This window comes from Apus apus, chromosome 17 (assembly GCF_020740795.1).
Source record: "Apus apus isolate bApuApu2 chromosome 17, bApuApu2.pri.cur, whole genome shotgun sequence".
Lineage (NCBI taxonomy): Eukaryota > Metazoa > Chordata > Aves > Apodiformes > Apodidae > Apus > Apus apus.
Window position 1 is genome coordinate 107,403 of NC_067298.1, and position 18,971 is coordinate 126,373.

At 44.2% G+C, this 18,971-nt stretch overlaps 1 protein-coding gene across 1 annotated transcript in view; it reads right to left on the reverse strand.

Annotated features, from left to right (window-relative positions):
• Positions 1-18,971, reverse strand: part of MAP2K4 (mitogen-activated protein kinase kinase 4) — a 106,354-nt gene that overhangs the window by 39,506 nt on the left and 47,877 nt on the right. The window contains exon 3 of the mRNA XM_051635117.1: positions 9,848-10,022. Coding sequence (XP_051491077.1) covers positions 9,848-10,022 — 175 coding nt within the window. The remainder of the gene's footprint in view (positions 1-9,847; positions 10,023-18,971) is intronic.

Below are 18,971 nucleotides of genomic sequence, written 5' to 3' on the forward strand. Positions count from 1 at the left end.
ATCCTCAGACCCGCCTCTGGAGAAACATGCCAGGGACCCCAAACCCAAGGCCAAACAGGCAATCCCCAAGGCATGCTCAAACTCACTCTAGAGAATTAAACTGTGCTCTCAAATAAGAAATATAACTGAAATCCCCTAAAGCCAGTTAATTCAGGCTATAAAATCCCCAGTTCTCTCATGAGCATTAACATTTTCAGATAAAATGTCAGAGTGAAATTAAAGAGCAGATACTTAATTGAAAACAATATATTGAGGTTTTGATTTCAAAACAAAATCCTACACAGTTCTTAGCTATGTTGGATGGGGCTTGAAGGAGCGTTATCTTTAAAATTTCTAAGGCAAGGAGAGAAGACAAAAAGGCTCCTTCCGCCACTCCTTCACCACAGCTGACACGGGGAAAAGGGACCAGGACATAACCAAGGGAACACATTGCTCTGATAATGTGGTGGGCAACAGTCCTGTGAGCAATTCTCACAACACCAACACTTCCTCACCTAGTATTAGCCTAGGGAACATTGAGACTATATAAAATACATTTTTTATATGTATGTACACTATGTATATATAAAGTTACATATGTATACACACACTATGCTTTATATATAAACTAGTTATAAGGAAAGTCTGATTTGGGCTCTGAGGAGGAATGCAAATTTGAAACCAGAAAACTGTACACTTTCAAACATGAAGCTTGATAAACAAAGGATGGAGAAGACCATCCACAGCATTTCATGTGATTTTACAGACATATTTAACAGCTTGCATTAATTAATGCATTCCCTGAGTCACAGGTGAGGAAAACTGTGATCCTGAATGTGTGACTCATGTTGAAAAACAATTTTAAAAAACACAGAAAAAATATTCGGCAAGAAATCAAAAGCTAGAGGAGTGGGCCCTCTTTGAGGAGAAAAACTACTTGGCTATCCAAGGAAAAAACATTACTTAGGATTGTGGGTGGCAAAATCTGCAAGATACCATCACCCACTCCCACTTACATTACTACCACATGAGCAACTGCTGGTGGCATCAAGACCACATGCATTAACAAGCACAAGGCCAACACTAAGGTCATTTCAAGGCTGGCCATTCATACTGGACCATTTGCAAAACAGTGAGTGATCATGTACCTTAAGACTATTTTGTGATGACCCACACAAAATAAGGACAGTTTTGACACTATAATTTTCCTTACCTTTGGTGTATCCTGATATTTTGGTATTTCAACACTCATTCTTAGTGTTCTAGTAGCTCTAGTACAGCCTAGACTGCTAATTGTCATGTTTTTATTGCTTTTTCCCCTCCCAGTGAATTCTAGAGTATTTGGAAAACTGGCAAACACTTGCCCAGCACATCCATAGGTAACATCCACACTCTAGGATGCCACTGAGCAAGATGGGATTTTGTAGTCACCAAATGAGCAAGAAGAGGGTTCAATGGACTAGTAATGAAACAAAAAATCTTCACCTCTAGGTCACTGGTTCAAATCTGTTTCACAGAAGTTTGGTCACATCACTGAAGAAATCCTGGTAAGTTTTATTATTTCTTTGTCTTACATCTGCCCCCATATAAAGCTCTGCAATCCCCTGCTGAGGTATCCAAGGCTGAGCAGATTTAACATCTCTTTCTAGGTGGCAGACAATCAGCACCATATGAAATGATAAAGCCGTTACTCTAACCTCAATAAGAGAGGATGGATGCCAAAGCCACTAGGGTGGGACCTATAAGAAACAGTTTAGTCTGTTGTTGAGATGCTACCCACTCCTCTGCAAAGTTCACCTCTTTGGTGAGCAGCAATAGCAAAATGAGCTTTTCTCCATAATGTAACTGAATCTCCCTTCTGTGCCAACTCCATCTCTCTGCCTCCAAAAAGCCTCCTTCCTGGTCCTTTGGGAGTCTCCCCAGCCCCCTCTGCATTCTCCTTGCATTGTATGATCCTGTCACAGCCATCCCTGCAGTGTGCTCCTAAAACTCTACCATATCCCCTAAAAGCATCTCCTCCCACCTCTGACATTCCCTTCTCTGCTGCTACTTCTGCAGCTCTGGAAGGCATGTAAAATACACAGCATTGAGGAGGTGATTTTAAGAGCAGCTCAGAACAACTGAACCCAAAGACTCCTCCTTTTTCCAAACACTATCTCCCTTGGGAGAAAGAAAAAAGGTAGGCAGCAGACCCAGCTGATGCAGAGTGGGTCAGCTATGATGCAGAGCACCCAGGCAGACACAGGATCCTTGAAAAGCCAGCATGGACCCCCAAAAAACCACTGTTTCAGGGAGTGAAGGTAAGGGCATGATGCAAGATTAGGAGGTCTCATACAAGAGAGCTGGAGACTGGAGATTCAAAAGAAGGGGAAAACTATCAGGGGCAGCATGCAGCACAGCACTGAGACAGGGTCAGCTCAGGCTGGAAAAAACGGCTTTGTTTAGCTGGATGTCCTGGTTTGAGCCAGGATTAAGCCAATTTTCACACCAGAAGTCTGCTGCATGCCAGCAGTCCCAATTCACCAGCTAAGGAGCAAGCACGCAGCAGTGAAATCAGGAAGAAACATCTAAAGGTGGCTAAAGTCAACAGCAGACTCTACCCAAACAGCACCTGAGCTGCAATGATGATCTGCTGCCAAACTCCAAGGCAGAGTGCAAGACACTGCGGCAGCTGCTACAGACGCTCCCTCAAGAACACAGGAGATGGCAAGAAAGGAAGACACAAGCTGAGGCAACAGCCTGAAGACACCATTTAAAACAGGGATGGATGCAGAGGCCTGACTTAGCTTCAGGTCTTACCTCTCTCAGCCTGGTCGCTCTACTGCGTGTGATCACTGACACGGCCAAACAAGCCATGTAAGGAAAATGTGTTTTTTTTCAGCAGAGGCTTATGAAGACTCTTGTTTTTAATGGCTCCTTGTTGGCCTTAAACTGCATCAAATCCTCCAGGAGAAAATTCTCCAGCACTTTCAATACAAACCCAGTTTAGGACAAAGCTTTCTCGTAGCAGGAACAAGAGCTCTGAAACCTATGCCCTGGGTAGCAGCAACAGCAAAAGGATAAGCTACACTGGGGACTGGACTGCTCTCAAACCTAAAACGTGACAGATCCCAGAAACCAAATGGACTCAAAACAGAAGGGGACATCAGCTAGCCCAAATACATACAGAGAAAGATTTAGGCGCAGTGTGCAGCAAGAAAAGAAAAGGAAAAAACAAAACACAAACCAAGCTATAAACATCAAACTGAAAACCAACTCCTAGTGCTGAAAGACCAGACAGCGCTGTCCTGAGTGCAGGGCTGATACGTGTCCTGAGTAGAAAGCAGTGGTGCTGACAGTGACCCTCCAGGGCTAGTGCTCCCTGGGGGCAGCAGGGACTGAGGACAAAAAACAGTGGGGAAAAAGGAGGTCTGCCCCCTCTGCAGAGGACCAGAGCAATGACCTACCCATCCAAAACACATCTACTGTTGACAAAATTATGTCAGGTCTTCCACTGATCACAACTAGCTTCCCACCTCCTACAATAAGGTTCTTGTTCTCTCACTATTTCCTTTTAGCCATTCCCCATTTGCTTCTTTCCCCATGTACCACCAGCAGGGCTGGAGCCCTGGATTCCCCAGCTCTCTGCCACCTAACCCAAAGGGAGGAATGAAACAGAAATCTCTGCTCAATGAACCATAAGTTGACCACGAGTCAACTTGGGAGAGGGTGCCTAATAGAAATGATGACTTGCAATAAAGCCAGTTAGTTGAAAAACCCTAGACTTCTCTTCAGAAGCCATCTGGGAAATCAGGACAAAGAAATTTGCCCCTTGACTGAGTTTAATACACTAATGTATCATTCTGGTGGGCTTTTATGGGGCTATCAGACATCCAGGTAAGGAAAGATTATGGAGGTATAAATTAATGTTAAAATTTCTGCTTTCAGGGATATCTGATACTTAGCAATTTCAGCTGTGAGACTGCCATCTAAGAAAACCTATGAAAGGAAAAGACATGAACATCTCTTAAAAGCTATGGTTGAGAAAGTAAGCAATAACTAGAAAGCAAAATGGTGTGAAAGAGTCACTGTGCTCTGAACAAGAAACAGCTCCACAGCTTGCTGGCTTCCCCAGAAGGACACAGATTTTATATTAACACCTCACAGGCTCAACAACCTGTTCAATTTTATGTATCTCTCAACAGTGCCATGGCCAGCTATTCCAATTACACAGGTGATCTTGAAATTGCTTCTGATTTTCTTAGGACAAGTTTAGCATAGAAGTAGTGGAAAACCACCTGTAATCTGGTCAAAAATACCAGACTAAAGAGAAAACAAGAAACCAGCAACAGTATCTGAGGACACTGGTTGGAACTAAAGACTAGACTAGGCAATGTTACACAGTGGGACTAAACTAGCTAGGCTGATTTATACAACAGGTATCGGAAGATATGGAAAATTCTGGCATATGGCTGAAAATCACTACATCTTTTGGGGTGGGGGAAAACGGAACACAAGAATTGTGGACAAAAATGCCCTCTCCCCAGCTGCCTTACTGTCCTAGGTGTAACTATTTCTGACAGAAAAATAATTCTACTAAAAAGAGGTGCAAGACATTTCCATGGAGCCATGACAAGAAGCCTAAAGCTCAACTAAAGCACAAACCACTCTACTTGTCTCTTGATAGTGTATTTTTCAGCCAGTTGAACTAGCTGAAGAGAAACAGGCAGAAGTTGCTAATACTGAATCCCAAAAGTTGGAGGCACTCCCTGCTGCAGGGCAGAAAGGGCTGTCCTGGCTTCCCGGGGCTGTGGGGCGGCAGGGGAGCACTCCCGTCGACAGGGTCAGGACACGCCATGCTCGGGCTCCTGACCCATACAGGCACAGCCTCACAGATTAAAGGTTGGCTATTTAAAATATTCACTTATTTATCTTGTGAACTCTTCAAACAGGCAGTTTGCCTAGCCTTTGAGAGGCCTATTAAAACACTCTGGATAATAAAATGCACACAAGGTATTACATACATTATTTAAGGAAGAAGCTGAACATCCTGCTCCAACAAAGAGAACCTCCACCCTTTGTTCCAGTTTGGCCTTTTTTTCATTTGTGCATTTTTATACCAGTTCAGAAAAAAAAAAAAGTATGCCAAAAATTTTTTTAAGTCCCTTTTTTGTGTGATCACCAGTGCCAGAGGGAAACCACAGGACAGAAAGAAACTCTTGGTTTCAACCCTGCTGGTTGAGCTTCCCAGGAAATCCATTTCACCTGAACAAAACAGGACTTGTCAAAGGTTCCTCTGCTGTGCCAAAGACAGTCCTGTTCCTTAAATTTGTGGTACCTTCATGACACAAGATGCACAGCCTCCTGGAGCAACTGGGACAACATCATGTGGTGATGCTGGAGGGCAAAGACAAAAGGGGGCTGCAGAAGAGTATATCCCATGAAGCGTCTGGCATAAAATTGAGACTGACAGTACTGAAGCAGATCCTGAGAAGAGACCAAGGCTCTCCACAGCATGAAGCCAGGAAGTTTATTCACAAGTCAGTTATGAACTGCCACAAACTGGGCAAAAACAGACTACAGAGAAAACAAGAAACCAGAAGCCAAGTCAAAGGACACTGGGTAGAATAGGAAGCTGGACCAGGAAATACCAGAGAGCTGGTGGTGGTGATGCAGGCAAATGCTGGGCAGGGCAGGTCTTCTTCCAGGAGAACAAGGAGCCCGGAAGAGAAACCTGGTAAGGAGGACAAGGAAGTAATGTACAAACTGGCCTCACAAGAGTGAACGTGCAGAGACAGAGCTGGCACTGGACAAAATGGGGCTGTTCTTGTTCCCACCTGGAAGAGTCTGGACCTCATATGCCAAAAAATCCTTAAGAATGTTAATCAAGGTTTTTTTCAGTGAGAGGAAGACTGCCATGCCAGCTGACCCAGAGCAAACAGGGACTTTGCAGCTCTAGGAAGAGTTGAGAGAGGAAGGGAACTACTGAATAAAAGGATTGTCTTTTAAGATTTGGAAAACATAAAACAACATTTTCCAGGGGCACAAATGAGAAAGGTTTGAATATGAAACCTCTGACTTGGATTCCTCTTTCCTTTCTCCTGTCCCTGGTGACTCTACAAAGAAGCTCTCCATGGCTTCAGGTAAGGGATGCAAAAGCATCCAGAGACTGCAACTGTCTGCCTTCAAAATCAACCTGTTGCCATCAAGGGCAGGGGGTCCATGCTCCTGCCATAGCTCCAGCCTGTTCCTGAAGAGGCACACAAGGCCTTTTTGTTAGATACCCAGAGAGACACAAAGGCTGAAGGAGAGGGAGCAGAAGGACTGGGGACAAGAGCTCATCATCCAAGCCTCTTCCCAGTAATGCTTGGCCAGCATAAGCTCTGCTGCCCTCGTTTCATGCCAGCAACACAACTCTCATTTTCTTCCTTTGCTGCTGATGCTGGAGCACAAATGAAAGCTTCCTGGCAGCCCTGCCTGTGCCAGCAGCACTAAAGGTGCCAGGATCACATCTGCCAGGATCTGTACAGTGGCTGATGAGTCCAAAATGCATGAAAGGAAAAAATAAAACAAAATGGTGCCTCCATCTACAGTTTTCAAGTTATTTTGGTGGTATTTCAGACCTCACAAATTGTTTTCATGCAGTGGTAAGAACCCCAGACAGGAAGAGCAGCAAATGCTGTGCTTGGGGAGCTCTGCAGCATCAGAGCCACACGCACCAAGCAGGGAGGGAGCAGAGGGCTGAGCTAAACCACACTTCAAGAGACCAAATGCTGTTCCTTGTGCAAAGGCAGGAGAGGCTAAAAAAAGCCAGAATTTGGAGGAAGCAGCCACTTCTAGGCAGGCTGGGGGGTGAGCAGGATGAATGCCTGGAGGTGTGGGGCAAGAGCTGGGATCAGCCAGTGGAAGACTCCAGCCCACAGCAAAGAGCAAGGTTTCACTCCCTCTTCACATGTTTGTAGAACAAAGAGCGTTTGCACCTGTCTGTGGCAGAAGCGGCTGACAAGCTATAGGGGATGCAGCCTGAGCTGCAAACAGGACTTGGCCCATCCAGAAGTAGTGTAAGAAGATACCCAACTGTGCTGGAAGCCTACAGCAGTGTTAGTGGAAATTTGGGTAATGGTGGAGAATGATGGAGGTGCAGCTGGTGGAGGCCCCAGTACCAATTTTCTCTGCATCTAATTAGCAGCTTCTGGAGCTCTCTCTATGTTTCACTCATCAGTACAGAACAGCCAACAACTTTTGGCTTGCAGCCTCCATAAAGCTATTTCCCACTGCTGAATATCTTTCCAAGGATGATTTCCCTGCTGCACTGCTGCTGCTCTTGGGGCAGCACAGGACAGGGACAGCAGCACCACCACATAACCAAACACTGGCTTTGCAACCCAGCTAGTTGCAGGGCAGTGTTCCTGATGCCCTACACACATATGTTGCCACAGCAAGAAGTGGCAAGCAGGTGTCACTGAGATTGTAATCAAGCCTTCCAATCACCAGACTGACCCATTTTCTTAAACCACTCCCCCCATCTAAACCTTCTCAGCCTTCTCTTACAGAACGGCATAATGCTGAAGAACAAAACAGTTTAAGTTTCTGCCTGTAGAGCAAGGAGAGACTGTGGAGAGCAGATGGTTTCCCAGAGCACAGGAGGGGAAAGAGGACTTCAGAAGGCTTTATCTCTGCAAGTTGTCAGGACACCCCAGGCTTGAGGGAGACTGAGGGAGCAGGAGGTGGACAGCCCCAAACATGGGTGGCCCATGGGGCAGATTTAGGTAGAGCACAGCAGGAGCAGGGAAATTTATGTACAGTTTTGGCTGCCCCAAAAGCAACAGTAATTGGAAAAAGAAAACGCTGAGTAGTTTGGGATGAACGAGTCACTAGTCTAAGCTCAACCCTGTCCTGAAAACTCATCTCAAATAACTGCCCCATCCAAGCTGTGGAAAAGATGTTGCTGCCTTGGAGACCTCACTGTTCTACCCACAGGTCTTTGCTCAATTCTGTGTTTTATCCCCATTGGGACAAACAGAACAGCCCCTTGCCACTAACATTTCAGAAATTATGTGGTTGCCCAGACCATCCAACTTTCTGCAGGCCTAGCCATGCCCACCCAGGGGAGTGGATTCCAAGAAAAGAAGGTGGCACCACCCCAGCCCAGAGCTTTGATTTTGAAGGTTAGACACTGTAAATCTATCAAGGTTTATTTGTTTAAAAGTGAGACCCCAAGTCCAGTGTACCCATGGAGCTCAGACCACCTTTCTTCCCTCAGGAGTGCCAGATCAGCAGACTGTGCCATATCATTTCCAACAGCAGGCTTCAGGAGCACTGCCCTGGTGTCTTCTACATCTCAAACAGGAACTGTACCTGCTCCACAGACCCTTGACACTGACAAGATTATCCTATTATGCTGAATATTCCTTGTGCAAACACAGTGCCAGCAGACATGACTCCTCCTCAGCAATATTAACTGATCCAACAAAGTGCTCTTCTCAGCACAGCTGGACCTGCTGCAGAGCTTCCAATAACAGAACCACTCAGGTACATAGAGGATTTTTCTTACCCATGGATATTATTATAGCAACGAAACTATAGCTACTCAGGTCACACACCTTAGGTTTGAGAAGCTGAAGGTGCCCAGGTATTATTTCACTACATCAGCCGTTTTCAACCTGTCATCTGCAAACTCCATCTACAGGTTCCACTGAAGGCAATTAAGAGAAATGAGCCTTTAGCTCCAAGCAGCCTCTAGCTCCACCAGAGACTTTTAGGGATTCAAAATCAGGAGGAAAGACCATTGCATGCTGATTCCAAACACTGAGACCTGGCCAGCGATCCCCCACTGTCAGGAAGTCAGTATTTACTGGAGAAAATCCAAGGATGGTGATTACTCCAGTAACCTGACCCATCAGAGACAAGTATGTATCATACTGACAGCAGCTAGAGCTGGGATATGTGTACCTGGCACCTGAGACCAGCAGCACAGAACATTTCCAGACCACATCAGGGAATATTCCAAAGAGAGAGCTAGAAAAGACTGCAACATAGACTCCTACCCTGCTCACTTCTGTTCCTTCATAGGAGCCCTTACAGCTAGTATCAGCAAGTTAAAAGACTGATGTCATTAACTAGCAGCCAGCAGCAAGCAAAGAAAAGGAGAGAGATTGGCTCCTGCCCACCTCACCCAGCTCAAGGGACAAGCAGCTCCTCAAAGATGCCCCCATGAGCAGCACTGCTGAGGCCAGATTACTCTGTACTGCCCAGCTGGGGAATGATATTCCATATTGTATCTAGGTTTAAGATGAGCTTTTGGGTAGCATAAGGTAGAAAATGGACAATCCAGAAAACTTCAGTGCTTTCCATATCCAGAGCAGGTCCTGCATGGTAAGCACAATGCAAAGACACTCCATCATACAGCAGCAAGAGCAAAACACTGCCTAGAGCATGTCCACTCCATTCCAGCTCCTGTTGGTGAGGCTACACCATGGCAAATGCTTACATAAAAAGCAAATTGTAAGGCACTACCTTCATTTCACAAAAGACACCAAGAAGCTATTAGATATCACCATGTGCCTACCACCAACCCAGGCTGTGTCTGAACCAGTGACCCAGAGGTGAAAGGCCCATGCCCCATTATCAGTTTTCAGAGGCACATGATCCCCTCAAAACATCAAGTTCCTCACAGGCATTTTCAAAAGGGCATAAGTAATTATGAGAGCATCACAAATCAATTGACAATATGCCCATTACACAATGCATATTCAGCAAATAGCAGCCTTTACACTGGAAATTAATAGAGAAGAGCAGTAGATGGGTGCTAGATGGAAGAACATTAATTCTCCATCACACATCATCCCTAAAGGATTGAAGTACAAATGTAAGTATGGGCATCACCTACTTTAACTGCCATAATCTGCCCACTTGGTTTGTGGACCATTTTGTTGACAGAACCATAAGCGCCTCGTCCAATTTCTCCAAGGTCTTTCAAGTCCTCTGCTGTAAAATCCCAATGTTGTTCAGGGGAAATCTTCAATTTTCCTGACGATTCAATGCTGTGTGTTCTCAGTCTCTCTCTGTCAAAAATATTGGGAAGCAATTTTTCCACATTTTAAATAGTCTGTAAATTTCTCTTTTCAGCACTTGATTAAACATTAGAAGAGAGGGGTTCACAAGGGCTACAGCAACAATCTGACTCCATGAAGGATTGTGGTTGGGGTAGGGGGTGCAAGGGTGAGGGAAAATGCTAAATCAAAAATGACATACATTTGCCCACAGCTTCAGTTAAGGAAAAGTTTCTCCAGCTGTGTCTATAATTCAGTGTGTCTCATAGAGTCATTTGAATCAGTCATTTACACAGTTCTTTCTACTTTGCAGAAAACACATCAGGCTTCAAGCAGGATCTGGTAACATGCAGAACCAAGAGTTGGGAGAGCGCTCCCCAGCCCCATCTCCCCAAAGCTTATGCTGCTCTACACCACCACATTCCACAACTGCCTCCTTTCTAGCTAGGTTTCTATGCAACACAGGTGAGATCTTCTGTAGGAATCAAGGGGACTTTAGAGTTTCCTCTAAAGTCTGCACTTTATTAAACAGAAAACAAACAAACAAATTTGAGGTAGTAATTTAATTTATTCAAAAACAAATAAAGAGCCAATAATTCATATTTATAAAAAAACAAGACATGTTGTTGTTATATATGAAAACAAAAACTGACTGTTCAAATGTATCTTTATGAAACACCTAAATCAACATTCTTGGGCAAACATTGCTCCTCCTGAGGCCATCAGGATTTGTCCAGGTAAGAAGCAAAACAAAGCCCAAAATCTGTAGGACAGAAGAGTTCAACAGTTGTTCTAAGGTGCCCCAAATTACTCGTTCAAGCAAATTAATGCTATCACTGAATCAGCAGAAAACAGGTAAGTATTTTCAACACTTTTTCTCTTAAAATGCCATGCAAAGTTTCTGTTTTTTCATTAATTCATTAGCTGATTCACACTTCTTGGGTTATAAAATAACCCAAAAGGTTATTTTGAGTTTCCCACTTTCAAGAAGCATTAACAGCATTAAAGACAGTTCCCACTACATCCAATCCTGAGCAGGTATTAAAAAAAACAAAAAACAACAGATACTTCCGACCATCTTATGTACAAGGGATATTCTGTCAAAATCATCCCTTGGACTTGGATCACTTCTCTTGGCATTTGACCAAGCCATCACTTGCTGGTCCAGCCAAACGAGCAGAACATACACGAAGTATTCAAACAAACATGTGATGCTTGCTGAGTTTATCAGCCAGAGGAATCAATATGTTGTGGCCAATTCCATGCTGATAAATGCAACTACTTTTCATTTCAACCAGAAGCTGCAAATGCTACCCTGTGAGACGCAATAGTGGACCGAACGATGACCTCCACTGGGTTTGATTCAAATCTAGGTTTTGTAAGGGCAATGAGGTCAGGTTCAAAGGTCAACTGACTGGAGCAGTTACGGTTCAAAAGGCTTCATTGGCTGCACTTCAGCTTCCCTCTGATGCTTTGGTTTAGCACTTGGTGGGCTTTGAGCAGCTGCGGGTCATGAAGCCTTCACCCATTCAATTAAGAGCCTTGCTGAACACCCCCTCACTCACCACTTCGGTGCTCTGCCCTGGTCCTTCCTGCTCTCTAACCTACCTAGCTTGAGATTTTCAATCTGCTGCTCCCTACATCGTCCCCGCACTGCCCAGAGGAATAATGTGGGGAACCTACTGACAGTTCTATAATATGGCACACATGTGACAAAGGCAGCAGCCCACAGAGAGAGAGATGGCCCCTTTGTTAGCACCACTTACATACCTTTGAATTCCTATGAATAATAAAACACTGCACTGAGTAGGGTCTTCCATGGAATTTGCTTACAAAAAAAGGAATGAAAATAAAGCACTAAAATGAAAAAAGAAATCAGAAGGAAAAATAGAAGAAAAATATGAAATTAAACATGACCTCCAAAATTCCCAGCCGTCTTACAGGCAGTTTATGGTGGAAACTCAATAAATCAGTTCCCATCTAACTGCTCAACCATCCTATTTTGTCAGCACCATAAAAATGTTTTTCTGCTGATGGAAGAAGGTAAGTGACAAGCATCATGCTTAGGAGGCACCAGCAAATAAATATCTCCTGCCCACCTCCTGGCAGGTGGTGGGCAGGAAGAAGTACAACATTGAGAGCTAAACCTTTTTCAAAAAAAAGGAAAAAAAGGAAAGTGTTACCAGGATCAAATAATGGTTTGGGTTGGAAGGAACCTTAAAAGTCATCTAGTTCCACCCCCTTCATGGGCAGGGACACCTTCCCCTAGCCCCCCCTAACCTGCCCTTGAACGCTTCCAGGGATGAGGCATCCACAACCTCCTCGGGCAACCTGGGCCAGTATCTCAACACCCTCACACTGAAATTCTTCCTAATGTGTAACCTAAATCTACTCTCTTTCAGCTTAAAGCTACTACCCTTTGTGCTATCACTACACACACTTGTCTAAAGTCCCTCCCCAGCTTTCCTGGAGCCCCTTCAGGCACTGGAAGGTGCTCTAAGGTCTCCCTGGAGCCTTCTCCAGGCTGAATAACCCCAGCTCTCTCAGCCTGTCTCCAGAGCAGAGCTCCACCAGCCCTCTGAGAATCTTCATGGAGTCCTCTGGACATGCTCCAACAGCTCCATGTCCCTCTTGTGCTGGGGGCTCCAGAACTGGTCATAGCACTCCTGATGGGGTCTCACAAGAGCAGAGTAGAGGGTGACAATGTGGCCATGCTGCTTTTTATGCAGCCCAGGACACACTCGGCTTCCTGGGATGCCAGGGCACTTGGCTGGCTCATGCTGAGCTTGCCATCAATCAACATTTAAATAAATTCTTTAAATAAAGCAACTAAACCCACCTCTACTCTTCCCTGTCTTTCTGCCCAGGAAACTTAGCTTCTCCTACTCTACATCAGAAGAGAAAGCAAATTTGAATTCATTATTTCCATGTTACACAAGAATCCTGTTTCTCACCAGCTGTAGCCTGAAAGCAGATCTATGCCATTGTTCCCGCAGCTGCAGGATGGGTGGCTCCAGCAGCCAGGAAGATCCAAGCTAGGAAATACCCCCTTGGAGGGTCTGCACTGAGTGCACTCTGCAGTTGGATCCTGGTACAGAGCAGCAGAGCTCCAAGGCTTTGGGTCTAGATGAACCATCACCGTCCCCTCACCAAACCTCACTTTTTGGAGCTTGGTTTCATTTTCATTACGTGTTTATAAAGCCATGTGCCCCATACTGCAATCAGAGATCCTACTCATCTTTTTCCAAACACCATGGGAAATGGTCAAATAAGCACACGGCAAGTTTGACAGAGAGACAAGACACCTTCAATCTAGATTTTGGTCATTTAGCTAATTTGTTACATGCAAACAATTTTTCCTTTAAGCAGCATGGCCTATCCTAGAAGTCAGTAACTGGAACACAGTGATTGTTTTTAGCATGTAAAAACTACACTTTATATCAGGAATTTTGCAGTATAAAGCAAAATCCCAAGGGATTTTCATGCTAAGAGAGAAGATCAAAAAATGAAAATCTAGAAGACAGACTCTCCGTATTGATATAAAATGGAAAATTCCTGATGTAAAATGGAGTGAGGCAATAAGAACAAATAAATCATCAGTGCAGTACAACTATTATTAAGATTTGCAGTGCTGTAGATAGTAGAGGAAATATATCCACAGGGGTAGGCATGCCCCCAAAATACAAAAAAGCCTGCCTAAACCTTGCTCTGGATACAACAGCTTGCTTCAGAAAACAGAAGGGTAACCACACAGAACACTGTCTAGCAAAGGTGAAAGGTACTTACTGCCCAGTCCCTGCTTCTGCAACTGATCCAATTTCAGTCCCTGTGTTTAGTGCTTATTAGGGTCTGCACAGATGTGATCAGGCATACGCCTCCTCTCGCCATCTTGTTTCTAAGGCTGGGAATGTTAGACAAAATTGAGCCTATATTCTCCAAAGGATCAGGATATGCAAGATGGACTTCTGGGGCTTAATGTAAAAAATATAATAAATAGTCAAAGAGGATTATATATTCCTCAAAGAGCTAAAAGCAGGATTTTCAAGTGCACCTTAGGGACTACAGCTCCTGATGTCTTGTCCAGGACTTGAGCTTCTAACTTCATAAAAAAGATCAGCTGCTCTCTAAAGAAGATCAGCTTGGGATGTTGTTGCCATTACTGCACTTGAAAGGCACCAGGCTATCAGTTTTATATAGATGGTTACTATGCTTGTCACAGCAGTTATTCCAGGGATTAGGAGCGCCAAGCAAGACAACAGCTCCTCAAAACAGTTGCCCTTTGTCAGAAATGAAAATGTTTGTGGGTGCAGCTTGGCAGGCAGCCGGTGCCAGGCACTGAAGCCGGGCCAAGGACATGGTCATGCGTCTTTGGGGCAGGACCCTGCTCACTGCAAGCTTGGCAAGCTGGACTTGCACAGGGAGGTCTGCCAGAGCCAGAGGCCCATAATGCCTCCTGGGAGAATCACAGAAATCCTGGAAAGCTCTTGGACAGGCTGTGTTAGTTCCCCAAGCCCTGCTGTTAGCACCAAACTGCAAGGATGCAAAAACCTTTTAAAACAAACATTTCCTTGATGTGAAAAAGGAGGACTGTGGGGAGAAGTACAGAAAAGCAAAATTGGAAGTTATCAGACATGAAGCAAGGCCAGAAAGATGCTGTAGGTAGCTATCTCCTCTGTTAAGGGTTTTGCAGGACTCAAAAGAAGCCCAAAAGTTGAGGTATTTGACACTACAGTTGATATGAATCCAAGAAATCTGCAGAATTAAAAAGATGCAAGCAAACCAGATGTGCTTCACAACCCTACCTACTGCTGCAACCTTCCAGGAAGTTTCTCATTAAAGCTCCTATTTATACTATGGTTAATGGGAATATATCCAACTTTTCCACAAGTTTGGTAAAAGCTGCTCGGCACAATGGGACTTTAGAAACTGATTTATTGTCCATCAGCCAAAGGAATGCTAAAACATAAATATTAGAAAAAAAGCTTCCATGCAGACTGCAAGGGTTTAATAACACCAGGCACTGTTTATAACTTCAGAGTAAAGAGACGGTTATTTTGGCAAACACATTTCTACCAAGTCTCTCAAACAGCCTAGAGAGGGTGTCATGCTTCTGTTTCAATGTCCATGTCACTTATAAAACAGTTTTCAGACTCTGCAGGCTAACACTAATAAAATAGTAACCCCAGTTTAAATGTCACTGGAGAAAGCCTCCAAAAGAAATGTTCCAATTTTCTTCTCTGGAGGGCTGAAAATGTTGGTGCTCTGACAAATCTTTTGAATTATTGGGAGAAAAAAAATTTTGTTTCCAATAAACTAATGGGCAACAGCATCCTTGCAAGGTTATGGTTGGACTTGATGATCTTCAAGGTCCTTTCGAACCAGGATGATTCTACGAGGGGGTGTTGCCCTCCCTCTATGTCAAAGACCAGCTGGAGCGCATGGAGCTCTCCGGGAGATGGATGAGGAGCCAGTGGAGAGCTTATGGGTTAAGATTAAAGGGAATGCAGGGACAGGTGACATTACAGTGGGGTCTGCTACAGGCCACCTGACCAGGAGAGCGGTATAGCTGAGGCACTCTGCAGACAGATAAGAGCAGCTTCACGTTTGCAAACCATGGTACTCATGGGTGCCTTCAACCACCCTGATATCTGCTGGGAGGGACAACTCTGCAAAGCAGAAACAACCCAGGAGGTTCCTAGAGTGCATGGATGACAACCTCCTTCTCCAAGTAATCAAGGAACCTACAAGAAGGGGTGCTATGCTGGACTTTGTTCTCACCAACAAGGAAAGGCTGCTGAGGGATGTTAAGCTCAAGGGCAGCCTTGGTTGCAGAAACCATGAAATGGTGGAGTTCAAGATCCTTACGGCAGCAAGGAGGGCTCACAGTAAGCTTACTACCCTTGACTTCAGAAGCAGAGATTTCAACTTTTTCAGGGATTATCTGCTTGAGAGAGTGTCATGGGATAACATCCTGGAGAGTACAGTGGCCCATGAAAGCTGGCTGATATTTAAGGATCACCTCCTCCAGGCCCAAGAGCGATGCATCCCAATGAAGAGAAAGTCAGGTAAAAACTGAAGGAGGCCAGTGTGGATGAGCAAGCAGCTCCTAGAAAAAGTCAAACTTAAGACACATACAGAGGGTGGAAGCTAGGGAAGGTACCCTGGGAGGGCTACAGAGAATTTGTCCGAGCAGCAAGGGATCAGGTTAGGAAAGCTAAATCCTAGATGGAATTAAATCTCACCAGGGATGCAAAGAAGACTAAGAAAAGCTTTTCTAGGTATGCTGGGGGTAAAATCTATGAAAATTTAGGCCCTCCCCTGATGGAAACAGGGGACCTAGCTATACAGGATACTGAGAATGCTGAGGTTGTCAAGGACGACTTTGCATCCGTCTTCACTGGCAAGTGCTCCAGCCTCATTGCAAAGGCCACAGAAGGTGAAAAAAGAGACTGGGAGAAGAAATTACCCTCCACGGTAGGCGAAGAACAGGTTCATGACCATCTAAAGAACCTGAAGGTGCACAACTCTATGAGACCTGTTGGGGTCCATCCACAGGTCCTGAGGGAGCTGACAGACGCAGTTGCTGAGCCTCTGACCATTATATTTGAGCAGTCATGGCAGTCTAGTGAGATTCCCACTGACTGGAAAAAAGGGAACTGCCCGTTTTTAAAAAGGGGAAAATGAAAAACCTGGGAAACTACAGGCTGGCCAGTCTCATCTCTTTGCCTGGCAAGATTATGGAGCAGATCCTCCCGGAAATTGAACAGAACAATGTGATTACTACCCAGGGTTGCTTGTGTATCACTTCAGACAGGAAAAGTTGTGAGAATGAGAGGAAAGCACGGTGCCGTTATCACACAACACAATAATGTACAACACAATACGCAGCTGCTCACACCACCCACTGAGTGCTTAGCATAAGAAATTAGTGAGCTATATAATTTTTTTTTCAACTTTCACCTAAGCAACCTCCTCTCATTGGGAGCAATGCAGCATCTGATGATTTTAACTGTATTTTAACATATTAAATTATAAGCAATTTGTTTTCTTACAGCAATAGCAATAATTATTTCCAACTGTATTATTATGATTAGAAACATGAATTCCACTTACAAACCAAATACCCATATGTTAGTGACATGCTGTTTCCTGGAGGCACATTGACCATCACTGCTCTATTTTTCTTGCAGTTTCTAAAGAGACCAATGTAGGACTGGTTGTCCCTCCCTGGTGGGCTTGTCATGCATCTTATCCTCTCTCTTAGTGAATGTTTGCATGACTTGAAGAACTACATCCTTTCTTGCTACCTCCAAAGCCACATAACTGATAGATAAACAAAGGATAATTACCACTCTGTATTACAAGATTTCTCCAAGAACAAGTTCTAGATCTGGATTTAAGATCAGGCTCTGAATCTCCAAGTCCCTCAAGCTGTCCAGGTTTGGAAATCCTTTTTCCTGATACATTATTTCAGAACAGTTTGAGTAGCTCAGGAAAGATGCCTCCTTTGTGGTGGGCACACAGAAAACAAGCACTCAGGTACTTGTACAAATGACCAATGAAGCAATGCAAACTTGGAGTTTTGCTCAGCTCCTTGTTGGAAACACTTGAGAGAGGTAGATAATGAGCACTACACTTCAATTACATTAAATCTTCTTGTTTCGATAGCTCTAACAAGTGATTTTTCTAATTTAAACTTCTCTATGTCATAAATTCCAACCGTAGACCATAAAAAGCTAAAAGCTCTCAAATGTCTTCTTTGGGATTTGTTTTCTATATGGGATTTAAAAAAAAAAAAAAAAAAAAAAAAGCACAACAAAACCAAACCAACTTTGGGCTTCATCATGGGGTTTAAACTGAAATTCAGTGCCAAAAACATACTTAGCAGTATTTCTTTCTGTGGCAGACAAGGCCAGATGGGAGAGAAAGAAATCACCTAACTGCAAGACAGAGATTGCTATTCGGAGAGATGCAGCCATCATAGACGTGGTAACCAAAAGAGAGCTTGTAACAAGTTTAATTAGATCAAATGTGACTTGTATTTTTAAAGTGCTCCATCTCAAAGACATAAGATTCCTACAGGCCAGTGAAAGCAATTGACTGTTGAAGGTCCCCATGCTCCACAGTCAAGTAGTATGGTGAGATTTCAAATGTTGGTCTCCTCTGAGATGGCTGCAAGAGGTCGTTTTCTTCACTAACTCTCAGGAGCCAAGAGGTAAGTTTAGGTAAGCTCTGTAAAGATGCTTACAGAAAACTAAGGATGCTGTAAGGAGTTAGGCCAATAGTTCCACAGAATCAGCATTCCCAGCTTTCACTGGTATGAAATACCCACAGAGAACATCACAGACAAAACAAACGCAGTTGGATTGCAGAGAAGCCCCCATGCTTCTTAGAGAGGACAACTGCCTTCCACTGCTGTGGCAAGAGAGACGCAAAACAATTGCTTTCACCTCATCTGCATGCATCTCTGCAAAGGCATTAGTTACATTGGGCATGAAGGACCAATTGCTCATCCCAATTTACTCCAAGCATATTTTCCAAAAGAGGGAATTAAGACAGGCTCAAAGAGAAGGCTGTTTAGGGTTGCCATAATCCACTGTGGGCTGGCTTGCCCATTTGCTCTCGCTTTTCTGTGGTTTCCTGAAATGGAGGGACCTTCACAATGGTAGGCAAGAACATCCACCTGAATCTCAAAAATTACGTTGTAGTTTTCACTGACATGATACACCATGAATGCAGTTAATAGGGAGTCATTTTCAGAAGTCAGTTCCTCAAACAAGCAGAATGACAAAAAAATTCAGCCCGGCAGGCCAACTCTCACCTCCATCATGTGCATCCAATCCACAACAATGTCCTTTCCATGAGATACAGCAGCTGTTTCTCCTGGCTGCATCCTGTTCATTCAGTCCAGATGCCCTCCACAGTACACACTGACAGTCACTCCTTTATGCAAAGGATGAA